Source organism: Anopheles cruzii, chromosome 3, assembly GCF_943734635.1.
Source record: "Anopheles cruzii chromosome 3, idAnoCruzAS_RS32_06, whole genome shotgun sequence".
NCBI lineage: Eukaryota > Metazoa > Arthropoda > Insecta > Diptera > Culicidae > Anopheles > Anopheles cruzii.
This window is the reverse complement of record NC_069145.1, coordinates 33,763,640-33,786,338: the sequence shown is the minus strand read 5'-3', so window position 1 is coordinate 33,786,338 and position 22,699 is coordinate 33,763,640. Positions and strand designations below refer to the sequence as shown.

General features: G+C 42.9%; 1 protein-coding gene across 1 annotated transcript in view; it reads right to left on the bottom strand.

Annotated features, from left to right (window-relative positions):
* The window catches only part of LOC128271623 (allatostatin-A receptor-like), a 47,852-nt gene that overhangs the window by 8,947 nt on the left and 16,206 nt on the right, over nucleotides 1-22,699 (bottom strand). The window contains exons 2-3 of the mRNA XM_053009220.1: nucleotides 4,816-5,085; nucleotides 735-893 (exon numbers count right to left, since the gene is read on the bottom strand). Coding sequence (XP_052865180.1) covers nucleotides 735-893; nucleotides 4,816-5,085 — 429 coding nt within the window. The remainder of the gene's footprint in view (nucleotides 1-734; nucleotides 894-4,815; nucleotides 5,086-22,699) is intronic.

Here is a 22,699-nt window from a genome sequence, read left to right as displayed (position 1 = left end):
TGCAAGGTTGTCAAAATTAAGTTATTCATTGCAAACAAAAATGGGTTTGGATGCTCACAAAACACTAACAGACGTGTAAATTTGATCCTCACTGAAAAGTGCTCATGTCAATCCGTGATACGCTGATTCGGTTCGATTTGAGCTCATAGGCGTTCAAGTTTGCTCGAGTTCAAGGAGCGTCAACCATGATTTATAGCTGCTTAAATTCGGAAGCCATTGCAATGATTTGATAAAAGTAAGCTTTTTCTAGGAGCATTTCTTTGTCACTTTTTCCGAATATTAATCGTCTTAAAATTATATGGCATATTGCAGCACAGCCAACAAATACCAGTGGCAAATGAAATTCTATTGAGAAACACGCAGGGCAATGTTCTAATCCATGGAAACTGTCCAGCAGTTGAGGAGGCATTCAAATAATTTAGCCTCTGATGTGGCATGAAACACTGACAGCGATGATGTCAGATGAAAGTAACCGCAAAGTATGAACAAAGATCTAAAATTCCTTTTTTACGTAGATGGTTCGGGCAACGCCCAGAAAACCGAAACCTTGCATCCTGTTGGATGCTATCGTAGAATGATAAATTACTTCCTTCGGTAAGATGGCTTACCACATGATAGGATGATAGGAACATGACGGTAAGATGAACTAATACTAACGAGCACGGGACCCACGGGAGTAACGGAAAAGAATGGTAAAACTCATATTTAGATAGAACTCCTCATTCCCAATTTACCTTGCGGAACGCTTTCCGGAAGTTCTCCGACAGAAACGCATACAGCAGCGGATTGATACAGGAACTGGTGTACGCCAACACGTGGGATACGATTTGTAGCGAAAGGTTGAAATGTGAAGTCGTGTCGAATGCGTCGATACTTTTCAGCAGCAAAATAACCTGCGAAAAGACATGAGCAGAAGAGGCTGTAAATAAAACATTTGAAGAGGGTACAACTTAATAAGCTAATCCGTGAAAAATACTTTGGAGCACGTAAAAGTAGGGTGCAAACAAACTGTAACGCATTTTTTTGCTGTCGCGACGATTTGGTTAACAAATATATCTTTCCACCCAGCCGATGCCATTCCATCGTAAACACCAGTGTTGATCCGTAAAAGGTAACGTTATGGTAAACGAAAAAGGACACATTCTTTTTTTCGCCATGCCTTTGGTGCTTGCTGAACTTAAGCAGATAAGAGCCGGATGTGACAATGGTACTTTACTCTATTCCCTCTACTGACCGTTACGCTACCGAGAGGCAGATTTAACAGAGGGATGTTATGCAATACCAAACGGCACCAGAAAGGCAATTATCATTTTAATGAGACAGAATCTATGGTCAGGTTGTGTGACTACTTTGACGCTGACTTTATTCCACAGAGTGGTCCATATGAACAAGTTATCCAAGGCATAACGTAGCAATAGAAATGAATATTGCACATCGCACGATGTGGCCAAGCTCTTCGATGTCAAACCGAGAACAACGATGTGTTGTAAACTTTGCCCATCTAAACTGGCACAGCGTTGGTACAGTATCAAGGCTGTGCCTAGTTTTACTACTCCGACGGCAATTGCAATTGCAATCAGGGTGACGGCCCGGAGGTGTATCCATCTTTGAGCATACGGTCGGCAATAGTCGTAAAGAACTTTAAATTATATTCCATTTCCCTTGCCTAAGCATCAATCCCAGGCGGAGTCAATTCAGCATGTAAATGAGCAGCAGTTTCATCAAAAATTGGCACCATCTGCTAGTTAATTGGACAAAGCCGCATCCGTAAATATAACTTTTGCTTTATATGCTGAAAGCATATTATTTTGAAACAGATGATTTTGTTTCAAGTTAAAGAAAAGTAGCAACTTATTTAAGCAATCATTATTCAGTTTTATAAAACATCTGGCAATTATAAATTTATAAAATTCTTAATGCTGCAACACATTCTCTAGCTATTTAGTGTAAGAATTTTGTATCAGCACATACCACATCACGACGAAAAATCATGTTTCTGCTGAATATTTTCTATCGTCACTCGTATAAAGAGCATTCCGTCCTTATATAACAAAAAGAGGCTTTGGAAATGGTGGCATTTCAGCAACCGCCACAATATCGTGGAAATCACTATTGAAAGGCTTGGAATCATGGAGACAAGCCGAGCACGGCTTTTGCATGTTGGTAACCATACCAAGCTCAATACCAACCATAACTCAATAACCTACTAGCTGTGTCGATAGGGCTTATCGAGTTTTATCCAAAAACTGACCCCAGGCCTCAGATCGTCAATGTTCGCGTTGACCACAAAGGATCATGCATCCTTTGGAGGGTTGGAAATCCGGTGGACGACACCGAATAGTCCATTGCAGGCCCACCAAATTTTCTAACCGGTGGCTAAAATAGGTTCATTCGTTTCTGAAAAGTTATTCCTCCGCTGGTGGCTAGATAGTGCGTTCGGGCAGCAAGCATTTTTGGTCCAGCTCTTTGGTCGACCATTTCTCTCAGACGCTCTATTAATGTTGTTAGTGCAATGTACGCGGTACGATGTGGGTCACATTTTGCAATTCAAAAGCGGGGGGTATCGCTCACTGAAACCTGCGTGCCATTGAAAGGATGACTGAATCAGGCCGGGATCGCTGCCAAAGCATACCCGTATCGGTGCATCGGCTTAGAAATACACATGAAAACCATTCACGGACGATACGAATTACGGTTCGACAATATCGAAATTTGTACCCCGGTCCGATGGCGTTGTGTGAGGTTCAATTTATGGTTTAAATTATCTACGAGGAAATATTGCAAACAAGAGACGCCTGAACCAAATCGTTACGTAACGTTACGCACAGGCCACAAAAATCAATATTATTCATTCACTTTTGTTTACTCTATTTCTACTTCTCTACTTCTGTTTATGTTGTTGCATGTTGTTTATTGCAGAGGTCTTTGTATTTCACTGACAACGTTGCTTTGAATAGAGCAGGAAAGTTCAACGTTTATGTGGCTTGTCTGCTTCGAAAATAACAAAATAAATCAATGCCCATTCTAACCATCAATTCGTGTGAGGAGAAAACAGGGCATTCTTTTGAAAACTTAGGTTGACTTAGGAACAAAGCCTTAGCCAACAGTTTAATAATAAACTTAAAACCTACACCAATCGGAGCATCGATTTCTAATCATCGATAACGGCTGCACATTTACGAGCACGTGGAATGTGCATTGCATTGCTGATTAGCCATAAAAAATTCGTTTCATCCCATCATCCTATTATGGGCCTATAAACGAAATATTCGTATTGAGCACCAGAGTGGGCGAAATGGCTGCCCAGAGGGGCAGCAAGAGGAATAGTTACCGCAGTTGCATCTGGTCCCGTGCTAATTCACTGCACACAATATCAATCAAATGCATTCGCGCTAGATATTGAAACTAATGTTATGTAACGATAACATGTAGCTGATCATCCATCAATCACTGGCCTCATATTCGCACCGTCATGCAGTAGCCAATCGGTGCGTGATTTGATTTGTTACAATTTATCAAACGCCTAAACCGATGCGATTGCGGACGAGATGTAGGCCAAGCGGGAGCCATTCCATCGCACATCGCGCATTATCATCGGATGAATAATCGGCCTACCAGTTTTGGTATTTCATCGTCAAGCCTAAGCTGTATCTCGTTTTTCTGTGTGTTTTGGTGATACGTCGAGTGGTAAACTTGCAACAATGGAAAATAGCACAAATCGTCCTGTAACGTTTACAAAAACAATCATTAAAATCGCTTCCGGCAAAGGCACAGGCTATGGCAAAGGTTAGGCTGCTGTTTGATGGCGTTATCGTAGACGCATTGCTTTGTAGTGTTTTTAGTGCCACCATTTTTTATGGGCTATAAGCAAAAACTTTTACTACCGTCCAACTTTTCTGCTTTTCGGCTCATCACTCTGAACCGATGATTGCTCAACATTTGTCCCGTTTTTTCTTGAATTGTTTAGGAATGTCCTTTTGTAACGTCTAATTAAGCTGCAGTAGAATTATACTGTTCTGTAGTAAAATGAAAATAGGTTTTAACGGTAATTGTACCATTCGTGGGAACTTCTCTCAAATAATAAATTGCGTGTTCAATGTTTTCAAAATCTCGCCATTTTGGACAATGGTAGATTAGTTATGGACATTTTCTTTCACAGAGCATGTGACGAGCATTTTGGTAAACATTCAGTCATTGAACATCTACATACAAGCTGTCACAGTATTATTATGTTTGTGACATATCCCTTCACGAACGGCCGCCATTGTAATTTATGGTTTCAGTTGACATTTCAGATGAGCAAAGCAAACTAGACAAACGGGTCAAAACAATTTCAGTGACACATTAGTGTGCTATTTGACGGGGAAGCCATATTAGTTTACAGTGTGATGCTCGATGGGATTGATCACTGCTAGCTTGGATGTTGTTTTAATATGATCTGTTCATCGTGAATTTAAAATATTTGTCTGTTCATTATTCACAAACTCAAAGACCATAATTGGATCTGTTTTAATGTTTGTTTTCCATTTAATAAATTTAATTTAATGTAGATTGGATGTCGGAGACATGGCGTTCTCTGCTTCTTGAAACGATGTATAGCATTTATCCGCAGAAAAATATGTTTTAGTAATTTTCTTGTAAATAGTTAGCAACCATTCTGCAGAGAACAAATTTTTTTTTTAAAGCGATGACAGCAACAGCACGGAAAGTGGTCCAAAACGGCGACATTCGGTGTTAATTGTGACGGGCAAATTGGGTAAAGTTAGTATTCATTGACGAGCCCCATCATATTTAGTTTTTCACTATCCAACTTACCTGTATTGGGCACCAGAGGGAGGCGAAGGCAGCAACCACGATCACCACCAGCCGGGTTACCCGTTTTTTGCCCTTCTTCGACTCCGCAGACCGTCCGCCGACAGAGCTTCGCCACAACCGCGACAGCATCCACATATAAAGTACACTTATCAGTATCAGCGGCACGACGTACGAGCTGAGGAAGAACGCGATATGGAATGCTGCCCAGGAGAAGTTGTCGTTTTCCAGAAAACCGCACTTCTCTATTTCGATATTTTGCTCTTTGTACAGCTGCGGAATAGAAAGGGTGTGAGGAAAGTTAAAATTAGTTTCGCGTTTTTCATTCCCAAAAAGTATTGAAACGCTGGGAGTCCGATGCTGCGACAGTTTTTATCAACTTTCCATCGTGTCGCAAAATGGGTTCACCATCTAATGAAATTGATACGCCAGGCATCGTATCTGTTTCACATCAACTTGAAAGAAAATGAAAATTCGACAGATTTTTTGTCATTTATTTGGTTTGAAAAGCGCTTACGAAAAAAAACAGTACTTTCTAGTGTAATTTTAAGTTATAACATTTATTATTATTTATTTATTTATTTATTTATTTATTTTATCATAAATAGTATATAAATAAATAAATAAATAAATAACAATGTTTTAAGGAACATGATAGCCCTACTTATTATATCAGTTGTACAACTCTGTTAAACTAACATGACCTTGTTTGATGCAAGTTCAGTTAGTAGATTCTTCAACGAACAGATTGAACCTTCCAATAGCCCGCTGTCCTGCCTTTATTTTCATGCTAGTGTGTATGTATTCTCTTTCGGGCTGCTGTCGCTTACGTATAATCTTATTGCTACAGTGACCGTTACATGGCTACGGCATGTCGATGCACTCTGATTTTACGGTAACATCATCAACCGGAGCGTAAGCGTAGTAATCTTGCTCATCACCATCACGTGTTTCCCTTGGTTCGCACCCGTTCTGACGACTTACCGGGCGTAAATTAATCAATCAACACTTAATATATTTAATTACTCCCAATAATTGCGTTACATTCGAGATGCGAAAGGGCACCACAGGATATCTCGCTCAGGCAAGCTAAGGTCAAGATGACCGACCGATGAGATGATGCGATCGTAAATCAAAGTAGCCGTAAATTCTCGGAGCATTTAATGCCTGTTCCAGTCATCGAGGGTGACGCCTGAAAATTATATGTTTTAATAAGGATAAAAGGCTTAACCGTGTCCCTTTTTGAGACGCATTTGGATGCCCTGGAGATGGTGATCTGGACAGTATATTTTTTATTAAATGCTACGAATGCAGCCAACAATTCAACTGCCGTACTGAATTCATCCACTTAACAAACTGTGAAATATTGGACATTTTTCACAGTTATTTAAACAAAAGTTTATATTCGACCATGCAGGAGTTATTTGGTATTCGTGGTATGCCTTGGTTATGTTAAAATTATATCGCTCGTATTATGTCACCAAAAATTCAATACAGAAAACAGATATTGATATTATTGTTTTGTGTGTGTGTGTGAAAATGTGCGCTGTGAACAATGTGTCATGTTCACTTTTTTTAAAATCATCAATCAACCAATTCCGAATACTTTCAATGAGTACATGAGTACAAATTAAAATTAAAAATTGTTTGGACGGTTTGGAAAATTGATCTACATAAATACAAAACCAATGTCGGTACTATAAATTTGTTTGAATATTTTTCCTTATAAAAGGTTAAAACCGCTTTTTACTTTTGACAAGTTTGAAAATATTGTGGTTTATGGACCGCTATATCAGTCCGTAAACCGTGCCTTAACTTTGCTGTGCCAAAGCTAAGTTTCTCTCCCATTTCTATAACTTTGACAGTAACAACACAAGGCTTGAGACAAAATCGACATAACCACTTGCATCTTATGAGATCCATCCAGCAAAAACTTCATCGTTTCAGAAAAAAGTTAAGTGAAGTTGACCAATGACCATTAGTAATAATAATCAGTGGCTGCCAACACTAAATGAACATGTAAAACCAAGTTCATTTCAATTTATTTTCAAGTGTTTTTATTTTGTATTTTTTATCTTCTTTACATTTTTAATATTTTCATGAATTTTGTAACGATGTTATATTTCGAAATACACATAGTATAATTTTCGTAATAACTTAACTCAAACTCTTCGAAGCTAAACACAACGAAATTAAATTATAAATATTCCAATGGAGGCGCCTGGTCACTGATAATTTCTTTCATACATTTTTTATTCTTTCCGTTCCGAAATCATTCGTTTCATGGAAATATTGAATGTATTTATTCAACTTACTGCTACACTGCTAAGAATAATATAGCTGAATACTTGCGTCTTTATACCGTGACGATAAGATTATGCAGAATTTCAAAAGAAAATAGACCTTATTGCTGAACAATGTTGTTTCTTCTAACAACGAAAAAAAATTCTGTTTTACTTCAGCCGAAGTAAGGCAGTTGCACGATGCCCAGCACTTAAAGGAAACAACTCAAACTCCTATCCTATCATGCTAGTCCTATCATGCTTTCTCCAATCGAATAAGTCCTTGAAATACTAAGTTAATAAATATCAGAAATCTCAGAAATATCAAAATATCAAAATATCAGTTTCCCAACCCCTACAGTTGGCAAATGGACTTTTTAGCGCATAATGTGTACGTATCTATTAAAAACTAAACAAATACAGATTTTGATTCCCGAACACAATGGGTTTAACTTGATTTGTCGGCGAATTTGGCGGTGAATTTGAACTTTGAACAAGTTAGGAATATAATAGGTAGAATGCACTAGTAGGAAGAAAAACAATAATGGTTTTTACCATGCTATGGTATGAGCTTAATAACGTAGAAATCAGTTCCGTAAACCACCAGACGCCCATCAATCAGGGCCAGACCACAAAACAGAATATCCTGCACGTAGCCGCACGCTTTTATTCGTTCTTCCGTTTCACCAGAAACCTTGTGACAGTGTGCTAGCGATAAGTATTTTAAATTGTGGAACAACACAACTCTCTGCATTTCAACAAATGCCGGGTTTCAATTCAAGCCAACAGCTAAGGTCGACAATCGTAAACAAAATGAAAATCTCATTTTCCTCTGGGATCTGCAAGATAGATTATTTTCCCATTTTCACGCCATTCTCACTGGTGCTGGGTATCATTGGAGAACCTTGAAATACCATTGCTTTTATTGCTTCATTAATTCATTTATTTGCCATTTTCTCGTTTGCTTTCCGCACGATCTTACTCCAAACCAACACAATGGTAAATCAAATTAAATGACAATGTTTGAAAGTAAGTTGTTTATTATTCAAAGCTTTCCACTTGTTCTGTCATATTTTAAAAACAGTTAACCATGTTCATTGCGTACACCATGCGGTAGTATATAAAAAATTGGTCTCTTGCCCTGAAGGTTAAATTATTACATCGTTTTCAACATAAATTTATATGAAGTGCAACGTATTTTTTGAGTCCTCAAGTTATGTATGAGCCACTGAGTCAAAACCATTGATCAATGCCAGTAAACAACTTATATCTGCAGGCAAGTGCAGCCACATAAACGACACTAAAGATTATTTAGACACATTTCTTTCGTCACAAAATTCTAATGAATTATTTAACACCACACTAGACACAGAACCTTCCACTCATACTGTCATCGAACGCATAATAAGAATTGTCGTTTCGTGGAAAACCTGTATTAACATCGTTTTGGCACCATCAGCTAGGCTTTTGAGATAAAAGGATTTTCTTTCCAATAAGGTGTAAGCTTACAGGGATAAAAGTAATCGAACCGAGGCTCGTTGCGAGAAGCTACAATGAGATTACACAGTATCCGTTCTTCAATTCAAGTAGATGTCGTTTGCTATTTTGCAGATACTCTCGCTGAAAGTGGACTGGGCTTAATCGGTACAGAATAATAGTAAAACACAATTTATATTCGCTAAGATAATTGAATTAAATATTCATGAACGATGTTTTCGACGCGGTAAATTTATAAATTGACTGTTTAAGCTTTTCCAACTGCGTCGTAATAACTTCTTGTTTTCTTTCGTCGTAGGCGGTTAATTATTGTGCTCCGAATAGACGATTTCATAATAATTTAGCATTTTATCATCAAGACTTTTTGTGGCGATGGCAAAGATTTAAATTCGCATCTCTTACGTCGAAAAATTATTGCTGCTTTACAATTGTTGTTTGTATTAAAATTAGTTACGAATTTTGCGTTACGATAACAAGAGAATGAAACGTTAGAATGAAAACCATATAATAAGGATATTTTTAAGCACCATTGCCATCAGACAAATAGTTCAAAGTGAGGTATGACAAAGTGTATCTTATTTGTGGCTTGAAAGTAAGTACATATCCGTCTTAGTTCATTTCATATTTCCACGAAACCCGCTTTCACCAATTAAAACCCCGACACTGTATTGGATTACAAACTCAACTAACGTCTTTAAATAAAACGAATCGCACTTAGAATCCTGTCCTCGGAACCAACTACTTAACGATCGGAGCGGTTTTGATTACTGATGAGAAAGCGAGTGAAGAAAATTCCACTCCAAAGTCTGCCTACTTGGCGTTTTCCACTTGGCCGACGTGTGGAAGAGCATAGGTCACACTGTCTCGCTCGCCAGCCGTCTGAAGTACGTTTCACACGAATGATCGTTCCCCGAGGTTTGGAAGTTGCGGAATGCCGACTCTTAATCAAACCGACAGGTAATAAAGTAGCACAAAGGCACTCACCCGTACAATCTGCTCGCCAAATCCACGTCGCTTCGTTCAAATTAAACAAACAACATCGACTACCAAGGGAAGGACTGACTGGCCTTTCTCTGACTGGTGCCAAGTTCTTTCCTAAGAAGGGTTACTGACTGGATTTTTGTTTTGCTGCCAGTCACAATTCACCTCGATCGAGTTTCACATACACAACAACAGCTTTTCGATTACAAGTCCAATAAATGGAGCGATTCGATACCGTTCCGTGCCAAACAATCGGTCCGAAAACGTGTGAAGAATCTTACCGATCAATCATCAAATTAAGCACGGTGGAAAGACTACCTACAGAGACGACTCGGCACCTTCTCGGATGTTACTGACCTTTTTGGTGGGTTGCTTTGACCATGTTCTGTCAGCAGTTAACGTCAACCGAGTTCAATTTTCGCGGTTCATTGATGGTGAGCAGAAAGTGCGGTATTTGTTTTCTAAACTGAAATAAGTAGAACATTCCAAAGTTCGTGTTTTTCTGCTTTGTCTTGCCTAGTGGAGTACACATATTTTTCCTTCAGTCGAATTTTCAAACTCGAATGCTATTGCATCACCTTCGGATCACATCACCATCACACAAAACAACGGCCCTGTCCGGTCAACTATCAATGCTTCAATTCAACAGAACTTGTTTTTTGAAGAAACGAAAACTCCGTAAGTGTTTTACGAAGTCTAACATCTGCTCAGATTCACTGTTTGGTATGCATAATAAATGGTTCTTGGTATTGTACCTGGTCTTTATATAAAACTGAACGAAAAATAATTTTACAACAAAATACTTGTTGAACGTAAAGTCTTATGGAACGCTTTAAATCTGTTTGTTCTTCACGCATCTTTAATAGATAACAAACAAGGTGTGCCGATGAGTTAATTTTTTTTTTTAATGAACGAATGGGATCCTTCGAAAGCGACGATGGATCGTCCAGCGATACATACTAATTCAACCACTACGACAACAATACGTTGCGGAACATTAACGCCTGCGATATAGTGTGCGGTAACACAAAATCTCGGCACCAGGGCAGTTACACGACCCAGTGACATCGGAACAAATCGATGATACAATCTGGTGCAATTTCGCCAGCTTTGCTCTCTCCGTTGTTCGAGTGACATAAAATTCGAAACTCGAATGTTGCGCAAAACTGCAACCTGTCCCAAAACAATGGAACAAAAAATCTCTAAACTCTCAAGAGGAACGTTACCGCGATCATAGCACAACCGAATACCAAACCACACTAGCATTTGTCTTTCGAGATGGCAGAATCGGCACCAAGAGTCCTTTCCATGGGCAAACGTCGTTACAAGCTCTCGCCGCGGGACATGTGAGAAAATTTATTTCAATTCTGCTACCGCAAATATGGCGCTTTTGCACTGGTGCACGCTGGTAATTCGATAAAAAAGAATGTTTTGAGAGAGAGATAAAGGCTGGCAGCGCGAAAGAGTGAGCAGTGTGCCGATAGTGATGAGTAACAGGACCTGTGTGCAGAGTGGCTAGGTTCGCAAAGTATCGGCAGAACGTGCTAATAGTTGGCTAAGTGCAACACATGAACCAAAGCCGAAGCATTCGAAGCGATGCCGACCTACGGAGGCAGCTACGACCGTAGCTGCCGGTGAAACTGTCGAACTACCTGTCAGATAGCGTTAACACTCTGCTGGGACATGCAAACTGGATATTGTTTGGACCTGCGGTTTGGACAGCCGATGCCCAGAGAGCTTTTCGAGCACACCGACCAACGACACAACGACACAAACATGCCAGATTCGGTACGAGCGTCGGGGCAGAGTACACAAAGTCGTTCGAATTATTATGCTCGATTTAGCCGGGACGACATTGGAATGCTCGCTATGCTATGTAGTGGAGGATAAATTCTCGCCTGCTGCTGCGCTGAGTTTCATGCTGCCACACATTGTTAGCTCACATACAATGCGCCATTTCTTTGGGCGTTACACGGCGAATTACATGTACGGCTCTCCACAGCTCAACAGGTGCCCGGCGCGTCCAGTGGCATCGGTGTATAATACTAATTTTCCATCGTTCAATTCGGTCAGGATTAGGCGATGCGGGGCCAAGTGCTGTACTGTAGTGCGGGACCAAGTGCCTAATTACCGTGGGCGATGTTGAACAAGCGCTCGAGCCGGGTGCTGCGTGAGGCATATGTGAGTCATCTAGTCGGACATAGTTTGCCGCGAGCGTTGCTGTATAATTATCCATGACGTGATGAACTATCGCACCTTACTAGTGTTTCGAACTATCCGTGCGCGAATTATTCATGGGCCAAAGTGCACGATCGAAATTCTTTCCACTTGTCGGGTGACATTGTCACTTTATCGGGGAGGTAAAAATGGATCTCGGGCCATAAATCGCGTAATTTATTATGCAGATTAATTTAAACGTACCCACTTCGTGTGAAAGGTTCGCACGAAACTCAACGTTCCCACGGAGCGTAGTGAAAACATTTTAAATATTTAATGGAACTTTGACGTGGTTTATGCAAGACGTTTTCCACATTGCCAATTTAAATAAGGAAAGCCGCAAATCGGATGTTTGGCTAACCCATGCAAGCTACTAATCTCTTATCTACAATATGGTAGATTAATTCAACATCAATAAAATTGTAAAACAAAATCTAAGCAATTGTTACTGAAAAAAGATGCTATAAGATTGTTTTCAAATACTGTATATCAGTAATGGTGTGTTCAATAAGGAGTTGCCAGGTCTGCCAGAATGATGTTCTAATCCGACATTAAGGTCAATATTCGTTAGTGAAAATGGATGTGAAAATCATGAAAATAGACGTTGCATCACTTCAAGACGTTGTCAATTTCGTATGGGACTTTCAAAATGCACGACCACGCAGAAGACGCAACTAGACGGTGCATAATGGATACCTTTGCCGCTATCGCCCAGCGAGACCAAATACGTACCTGTAGGTTCTACCGTCTCGTGTGCTTTGCAATGCAGATGAGATGCACTCCGTTTAACGATGCATGAGCTCAACGGCAAACAACATTCCATCCCGCACAGGAAGCCAATCTTCCGCTGGGTAGAATCCCATTGGTGTGCCTTGGTCCTCACTTGGTTGGTTGCTTGCTCTACATTGGTACTTGGCTTGCTGTATAGCTTCAATGACGACAATCTTAATACATTTCATCATGATTTACTTGTTGACGATACGTCCTTCTAAGCGTTCTTGTGACGGCAAAGTGAGGCTGCCCTAAATTTTGTTTATAGCTTCAAAATGAAGGTGCACGAGCTTGCGGCCTTAAATATAAGTGACATCAACGAACCGTCTTCCTCGAAGAGCACGGGTTATAGAAGCTGAACCACTCCAGCAAATTACATAGCACGTTAACCATGTATTTGGGTTAGCTCAATTATGTTGGACTTGGCCGAGATAACAAAGTAATGGACGCCGCACTAACTCGGTGCCCCGTCGATTGCCCTTACGAGAAGGTAAGTTTATGAAGCATGAAAAGTTAACTTAAATATCACTTACCAAATCTTAAAGTATTTTAATTCTTCAGTCAATCACTTACTCGACTGCATTAAAATTACATGTTTCTTACATACTCACTCACTCAGTTTTGGTTTAGTAGAACATAATACAGTATGTTTAATGTATGCCATGGTTTTAAAAATATTCAATCAACCGTCCAATATTCGTGTAACAGAACACTGCTTCCATTCCCCAAAGCCCATTAGTTTATGTCGAACATACGCCAATTACTCGTTTATCTTAAGCGAACCCCGGGTGGTGTACTGCCTTGATATTATTCATGACCAACGCTTGTCGTCTGTCTGGTCGACTCGGTCGGCGAGTTCACTCGAAGGCCTGTAATCACACTGCAATCGAGTTTCAGAGACGTTCACTCTACTTATGTTGGTGGTGTAAACAATCGATACTAATTAACAGTAACAAACTTAAGGACGTGCACATATGCCCGACGGCACTCGAGGGCACAGGGCCATCAGCGGCGTATTGCGTAGAAGCACCATCACCATAAGTTCGAAGGTCGGTACACCATGGCTTTATGAGAATCAATTTACTGTCGTCTGGCCGTGTGGTGCCACATTAATCGCTTCACGTGGATCTCTTCATTTAATTATCGGCTACATCCGCAAGCGCACTGTAGCTCCACAGAGAGTCATCGACACGGTCACGCCTGGTGAGTATGCTACCGGTGGCTTAATTTTCTCGTGCTGCCAAGGAAACGGCCGCCCATAGCACAAAGTTAGTCGTTCCCCCGCTGAGATTTTCTTTTCCACACCATTTCCCTAATGCTGTCTGTGTGTGGCGTACCCATTTCACGCAATGTCACCATCTTCCTACCGTTTCTCCTTTTGGCACGGGCCTCTGTGAAATCGTGGGCAGTTCCTTGGTCATTGCGATGGCATATCATAAACATTGGCAAATTTCCGGCACAGTGAATAACACAGCCACTAGCCGTGAATGGTCTGCGTTTTCCCACTATCTTACAGATTTTGGTCGGAACTTTGCCGTAACGGAAAGCTGCTTCATGCATGGTTGTTGTGTGAATAGAGCACGCTACAAATATTCGATTCCATTGTCAGACAATCGGAATTTCTGCTTTGGATGCTGCTGCTTTTGAGGTTGCTATTCTTCCCACTTTATCTCCTTTGCCTTTTGGTAACTCGGACCTGTTAAATGTCGAATCTTAGCTTCACTTATCCAACCAGATCAGCAATTGTAGCTGTGGCAAACAAAGTACTGTAAGCTGTTGTTCCAATTAAGATCCTTTATTCATCAAAGAAAAGAAAAGGAAACAACTTCGGGCTAGCGACGGAAACTTTTAAGGTTTAATGTTTGAAAAACTCGGTCGCGAAACCTTGGGAAACTAAGCGGCCGGGTCAGAATTGCCGAACGCATTTTCCAATTAGCAAACACCTGTTGTCAACACTTTGTTTTTGTCACCCAAACCCACAAACCGAATCGGCCTCGGCCTCTTTCACACACTCTACCAGACGGGTAGCCCTTTGTCTCTGTGCTCGCCCGGGTGAACCCCTTTCCGTCGTCGCAGAATTAACTAATCTGTTTTCCTACGATCGGCCCGCAAAATGGATGTTTAATGCACCCGTTTTTCAACCCTGCCAACATCCGTTTCAGCCATTTTCCACTCCGCACAATTATTTTCCCAAAGGACACCGAATACAATGTATTCCCGCATGCTGGCATTATCTGAGGAGTCCCTAGGTGACCATCCGCCCGTGTTCCGGGAACCTTCTTGGGGTGCCCTTTTTTGGAAAGGTTTCCAGTGACCCTCATCCTGCAATAACCTTCTATTAGCCTTCGCCACAACTGCCGGTGACGAAAAAAAGGAGAGTCCTCGCAATTCGATAACGGGAAGCCCAATTTATCTTGTCCCTGTTTTTTTTATCTGCTGACCGTCCTACTGTACTTACTGAGCCTGGGTAAACTTTCAGGTGGGACTTTCTCAGTAAAATTAATGCTTTTCACTCAATCTCGAGTCTACCTGGTGGGCGTGAGTGAATTTTTCTCCACTGTTCATAAGGTGGACCTACTGCTGCTGCTAATCATTCGGTGGCCATCGCTGAAAGCCTAACGAGTTCTGTTGATTGGTGGCGCCATAATCAGCGACTCTACCTTTGGGCTTGACAAGCCGAGTCCTGTTAAAGTTGGGTTATAATTTAGGTCGTTTGTGGAACTGTTTGTAATCTGATCCGGAGCGCCAGCAATCTGACGTGTTTTTCGTGCGCATCCACTCGATACCATTGAAGATGGTGGAAAATATTAAACCATAATGTATTCCGTGTTCATTTTTCTTTTTCGCCGCCCTGCAGGAGATGGGTCCCTTGTCAGTTTCATTAGAGGTAACTTTGAGACAAGCCACGTTTACGCTGAAGTGCGGCAAAGTGGGATCGTTACCTGGCACTGTTCCGGAAAGGGGCTTAATTTAATCAGGATCATTAGAGTTTTTCATCCTTCGCCGTTTCAGCAGAAAGGATTCGTTGCAAAACGAGTGAAAAGTTAGCACTGGCTATGGAATTTCAATTAAGCTTCGGCACCATTCGAATCGCCCAGAAAACAAATATTGGCAAAGAGATGGATCCTGGCGCAAACGGATTGGCAGATAATCGGAACTGGCGGCGGCGGCTGTGGCGGCGGGTAAGGTAGTCGACTGATGTAACTGGGACACTGTGTACCACGGAAAGATGTATACCATTTGATAAACTAATTAAATGCTCGCTCGTAATCAGATGTCCGCATCCGAGGACCCACAAGATGTCGGTCCCAGCGGCTACGGCAAGTTGGCCGCCGTGTCTAGGTCTACCGCAAGCCTGTCTGCACCGGACGGGAGGATAACCTTTGCGGTGTGGGTTTTAAATCAAACTTAATTTTGGTCGCTTTTCAACAGGAGCCAAACTATTAGCGTCGGTGGTGGTGTTTGCGGGAGAATGATTTACTGATTAAAGACATTAGGCAAACTATGATAAACCATTTGTGCTATTATTTACCTCATTATTTAGTTTAGCTTGCATTCAGAAATGGTTAATTAAGAAGCAATGCAGCCTATCCTGTGGATAATTTTAGCTTTTTCCGCAATATAGAACCGGGCCCCTGACTTAAGAATTTAAGTGCGATGTGACAACAACACAATTTGTACATAATGTTGTTTGCACGGTGGCGTCAGCACTAAAAACCATCCCTACCCATATGTAAACAACACTAGCCTCAAATGACGTCGCTTCTTCGCACCGCAAACATTTGCGATCATAAATCATTAATACATCTATTGATTTTCGATCGTGGCGTTTGGGAGGGGTGCTACGCCGTTCCCCGCGCTTATTCTTGGAAACTCCTGCCCAGGTCGCCGGAACGTTCGTTAGCGGAACTGGGTTAATCGAATTATAAGCTACGGGAACCGGGGCTATGAATTTGTGCCCGTTGCCAGCAAAAGGTGGCACCGAGCATCGAGGGGGGCCAAATTATATGACGGAATAATGAACTCATTTGCATGTGGTTCGCTCGACTGGAACTGATGTAGTTCCTGGCGGTCAAACTGAGGCATGTCTGGCGGTCAGCGAAATTGAATGTGACACTTTGGTCACGCTTTCAAGGCCACACATTGTGCCCTAGTTTCGGAGCTGGAAGTCTTGCTGGGACCAGGTGAGATCCGTTAAATAGAGCCCAAAATGTGACACACACACCACACTGTTCATGCAATGAAATTAGGTTTCGTAATGCATGTTTGTATTGTTTCAATAAAAAAAAAAGTTTTATTCACAACCGGAGTTAAGCAGAAATTGAGCATTTGGGGATAGTGCTTATTTCAATCCATATTAAAAATGCTTGGCTACTGTAAAATAGTAATTAAACTATTGTAAAATAGCCTGAACGCATCATCAAAATCCACCGAAGTGAAAAAAAACTGTACACCAGTAATGAAAAACATTAAACTTAATACGAATCGTCCTTGACTAATTCATTCGATGCAATCATTCCACCCTTTTTTCCAGAAAGATTAAACGAAGCGTACAGCAGAAGCGCGGCGTTTTATTTTTGTGTGTTTGTAGTGTGTGCTGTCCCGACCCATAAAACCAAGCATAATAATTTATGTGCATACTCAATAAATTACCCTACGTGATTTCATCGTCCGCTTCGTACCGCCTTTCCGTTTTTCGTCATAAACCCAGGACGTGCCTAACATTCGAATCGGCCGAATTACTCAGCCAGCCACGTTCGGTGCAAAAATGTCCTTCCCCCGAACGGTAGCACCAGCTTTCAAAGTCCCGTGCTTTAGTTTGCATCATACCGCACGCTCAAAGCTTTTACTTTTCTTGCTGGCGTGGCACAAGTTTAGCTCTCAGCTAGACTAACAAAAACAAACAAACCGTTCTTCGGCCCCGTCGGCAAGAAAGCATTTCTCGTGCGCCGAGAAAGAAGTGCTACGAGATGAAACAAAGTAGCAGCGTCTCAGCCAAAGCGGTAGGATCCTGCCCGGGACCGGACAATTGGGATGAGAGAAGAAATAAAGTGCCGTAATTTATAATTTTATTGCCTCGAGACGATATCGCCGATATCCGGCCGGCTGTGGCTACCGGTCGAAGTCCGTGTAGTAACGATCCAACCGAAACGATGGATAGAGTTTTAATGTGGCGACAAGAGGGGATCATGACCAGGTTCAATCGCGGGCTGAGAGCCATCCAAACTGGACGCTGATTGGAAAGATTAATATTGGTACAGGATATTGATGCGAAAACGCCACTGGGAGCATCAATTTTAAGCTTGCTACTGGGACCATTTTGGGAGTGGCGCCTGGGCCTATTGACGGCTGGCGTAGTCCCGTGCCAGTCTATCGATAGCAGAGATCATAAAGTTGGTGTTTTCATTAAACGCATCCATCGGAGATCGAACGGGCTAAATAATGGGTTCGCACAGACGCAGCACCTTCCAGCGGCATGTAGTCTCGGATCCTTTATTGCTGAATGGGCCTTTACTGTCTTCGTTAGTATTTATGTTGTCGCCGGGGGCGTTTTCATGACCACGCTTTCGAATACATTATGTATTGTATTGGAGTGTTGATTGTGGTTAATGTCGCTGTATATAACTTCCTAGGAAGTACTTCAATCATTCAAACATTTTTTTATAGTTCCATTGAAACAATAATGAATTACTGATGACCTGTCAATAAGTGAGCATATAAAACAGTAAAGTAGTTGAACCCAATCCATCGAACGGGGGAACGGTTTCCAAGGTTTTTCTGGTTCAATTATGAAATGCAATTATATTCGCACAAAGGGAAACCCGATTGTACGCTCAACATCAATTACATTAAAAGGAAATATATTTCCGTTTTTTTTGTTCCGCGTCGTAAACCCGAATATTTACTGCACACAGTCCATCATACCAGGTGCTTTGAGCTAGCTTCAAGCCGTGGCCCCATTGTCATGCAAATATCTATTCCCAAGCGGTCGGTGCTTGGCATTTTAATTAGTCCGCCTCTCTACAATGGTGGTGAGCCGAGTTTTACAAACGAAATATTAATCAGGAACGCACTTCGCATGTATGATGGGCATTTGTTTGGTTTTTATTAAGTTAGATAATAAACGGGCTCCATTAGAGACAATACAGATCACGTTTCAATTATCTCGCGAAAACACTTCACAGCCATTGTGGCCCACACTTTGCTTGAGGTAACGCAGGTGTAGCCAAACGCCGTGGATCACATTTTTGGTCCACCGAAACAAAAATGTTTATTAAACGGACGGAATGCATTTCGGGAAGATATGCACCCCCTGCAACCGTGCGGATCAAGGGCATCCCCCGAGGTCCTGGCACTTTGTGCTAAAATACAACGAAGTGTAAACAGTGCCGTGTCAGTGTGCGCCAAGCGCAAACGGCAATTATGCACCGGAACATACACCACCTGCGGTGTGGTTGTCGGCCTCGTTGTGGTTGCCGGCGCCGCATCCTTTGCCCCACCAGACCAGGCGTGGTTCGCCTGTGGCCGCCGAGATGAAGTCGTTCACGGTGAGGATGATGCGTACCATACATCCTCGCACGGAATGCAAACAGGGGAGCGCTGCTCAATTTGTAGATTTAATGCAAAACAAACAGTACAGCTTTGCATGTAATTTTCTGTGACCCAAATGTGGTGATCGCTAACAATGAATTGAAGCTCGAAACATTTCGCCGTGGCCCGGCGAGGAAAACAATGACGGGCCGTTATTGTGATGTATCGGAACCTAATTTTAGCCATACGGCAATAACCCTATTGTTAAACCATAAAGGACCTGTGATTAGTAGTATTCAAAGGTAACATAAGAAACACCCATAATGTAGTAAATTTCTGAGCCATCTGAAGCGAAGCGCTCATGTTTCGACACCGCTGTTGATGTTGTTTGCTTGATCGAAATGAGCTCGGTGGGAGCATTGTAATTGCAAAACACAAGAGTCACTTCAAAACATTTATTTCCGAACGGATTTCAATCGTTCTAATCTCCCATTTCACGCTCAGCGCATTCAATTACTAAAATTCACCTTTGTGAGAAAAAGTGTTTGGTAATTCCATCAGAAAGAGTCCCTCTGCATATGCGGGTTTCACTGCGCACAAGTCGAACTTGCTCAGCTCATTTCCGGCTTCTTTTGTGCACCATTTGCCTCACAAATGTGCAAATTAATCGTGTAATTCAGGAAGGAAACAAAAAATACCGTCCTGCAGTGCTCGAGTCTCCTCCTTGGTCTCGCTCTCCCAATTCGGCATCGCATCGCGTTGAGATCACCTGGAATGTTGCGCGTTCACACCAGCAAGTATTCCAAGCTCGCAACATATGGTGACAACCTCGTGTCACGTTACTGAACCACTCGGTGGAAACTGTTGCTACCGGAGTAACCGTGACCTACGCCCGGGAGTAGATTTGCCGGGCGGGACAGGGGACTGAATATAATTAAATTCTTTGCCCACCAACTCAGCCACACTCCTGGCCCAAAAAACCCGGCGGCAACATTGATTCGGTACACCACCGGTACACCATGCCACGTCTCGGTCTTCCGGCACCGAAAACGACATGTGTTGGCGCTCCCGGCTCCCCACGTGGCAGTTCGAGAGAGCACCGGTGCATGTAGGACACCATCCCGCCGGGCCATCCCGCTGCTCGATGCAAGTTAATCGGGTGCATTTAATAGCAGGCGGGCCCGGGAGTGCAGAAAGAAACGGCCACCGGCTACAGGGAATGGTTGCCACCGGAGCCTGTAAACACCGTAATCGGGAGTGCGTGACCGTCACCTAACCCCCGCGCCCGGCGCAAAGTTCCTGCGAAATTGTTTAGACTGTTTAATGAACGCCATTTAATTTACATAACGTACAATTTGTTAGCAAAACCACCGGGCTTACGTGACGCTAGCTGATGGCCTTTTAGTCCACTGGAAAACGGTCCGTGGCCATTTATTTTGTGCCGTACAAAGCTGCGACTGTTGGGAAAAAACTCCTTCCTTCCTTTCTTCGGCGCTATGCGTACATTGGCAGCTGTTCATTGTGTGTAGGCACTTATCTTCGCACAATGGACTCGGTTTTCAAACCTTCGGACTTGAATTCTCAAACTTTTCACAATATCGGTACGCATGTAAACCTGTTCTTGAAGGAATTTCTATGGATTTCTTTTCAACTTTTATCTTTAATTTTATTTATACTTTCCTTTATTATCCTTAAAATAATTGTTGCCTCTTCATTTGGCGAAAATCTCTGTCCTTCGAGCGAAATTATCAGATAACGGAATAAAAGAAACCCCGCTTAGGGCAAGAATTTAACCCCGCTTAGGGCTGTTGAATAAGGCGGATAACCAAGCAACAGACAACGCTAGGTCCACATTTACATGTATAAATGTTGGTTTTAAATGTGACAAAGACGTTGTTTTATCATGTTCACAACTTCTGCTAATTTCGGTGGTGATTCACCGGCCCACTTCACTCGTTGGTCGTCTAGCACCATTTGGTGAACTTTGGCGATGTTTTCGCCGGTTGTTGCAGTTTTAACAAAAAAACAAACAAATATTGTAAAACAAATATTCAGTGACACCTCGATACTCGATTTTGTCAATTTCCACCAAAGCACTGACATTAACTCACTCAAACGGTTGTTACACAAAAGTTGCGCGTCTAAACCATCAGAAGATTGGCAGCCGAATCCACTAACTTTCCATTACTAGGGCTTCATGTTGAGGTCGGAAACATGTCCTGCTCACCCACACACCCACATATACATTTTTTGAATCGTGCCAGATTGGGTTTCTAGACAGACGGCCGACAAGTTATGGAAACCCTGACGGTTCCAGTTTAATAGCAACCAAATCGATACAAGATTTATCGTCCTGTTTTTGTTTTCCCATTCGTTCAGAACATGCGGCCATCCAGACGCAAGAAGCACCGGAAGCAGAAAAAATGAAGCAAAGGATCTCCAGGGACCCAGGGCAGGGAGGACAATTCTTGACGTGGCGCAATTTTCTACATTTTGCACCGGGGCGCACCGTCCGGCCGGAGAGACCAACAATCTCGGCCGAAAGTCACAACGGTGCAACGGAAACGGATTCGATCTCGCAGCAACACGTTTCGTCCCGCCTGCCGGCCCTTGATGGCCGGCACTATTAGTTCATTTTCTTGTGATACAAGTACGGGCAGCTCCCCTCCGTTCGTCCCGGGGCGCCTTTAGCGAACGGTCGCCAGCACAGAGTCGACAGTTATAAACGATGAAGACGTTCCACTTTTCTACCGACGAGGCAAACGATGATGAATTTACGATTATCTTGCCGTCACGGTTCGTCAGGCGACGCTGGCGACGGGGCACGTCCTGGCTGGGTGCGCTTTACAGTGCCACCGTCACCGGTAGCGACGGCGTGCCGGAGTCACGTTTCTGGTGTCCGGCGTCTGGAAGACGCGGTTCGCTGCGTTCGCTGGTGACGGTGCACGGTGACGGACACAAATCGTGCCACGCTGCGCGGGACACGGGCCAGGCGACGGGAAAATCATCATTATGCTGCCCGTCCGGCGAGCAAATTGATTCCCCAGCACTCCATCATCGCGCACAAAACTTCGGCCAGCTCGCCATCGGCCGCCGCTGGGGTCTCCTGCCGCCAATCAAACGCTCCATTGGCAGCGCCGCCATTTGCCAGTCGGCCATCTTCGCGCCCCCGTGTTGACGTTCCTGGTGCCGCCGCCTGCCGGGCGTTTTATTCGCTTGACAGTTATGAAGACCAAAGCAAACATTACGCCCGACGGAACGGCCCGTCGTAGCACTACCACCATTTCCCCCAGCAGCTGCCACCCCTCCCCCCGCCCGCCATTTTGCGGGTTGTTTGTTTTCGCTACTTCGGGTCGCGGAAGGTTCACCGAAAAAAGCCAGCCCTTGGGTGGCGTCATGGCCGAAGTGGCGAACCTTAGCGTTGAATCGTAGCTGTCAAAATTAACAGCTTCGGTACACAAACACACCCTTCGGCGGCGGCGTTGAAGGCGCCGGCCACGGCATGCTAAAATGGAAAGTTAATCTTTCCACCCGAGGCCGCGGCGAAACGGATCCAACCGGGGGACCGAAAACAATCCGCGGGCGCGCCTTCACACCGGCTCAGGAGC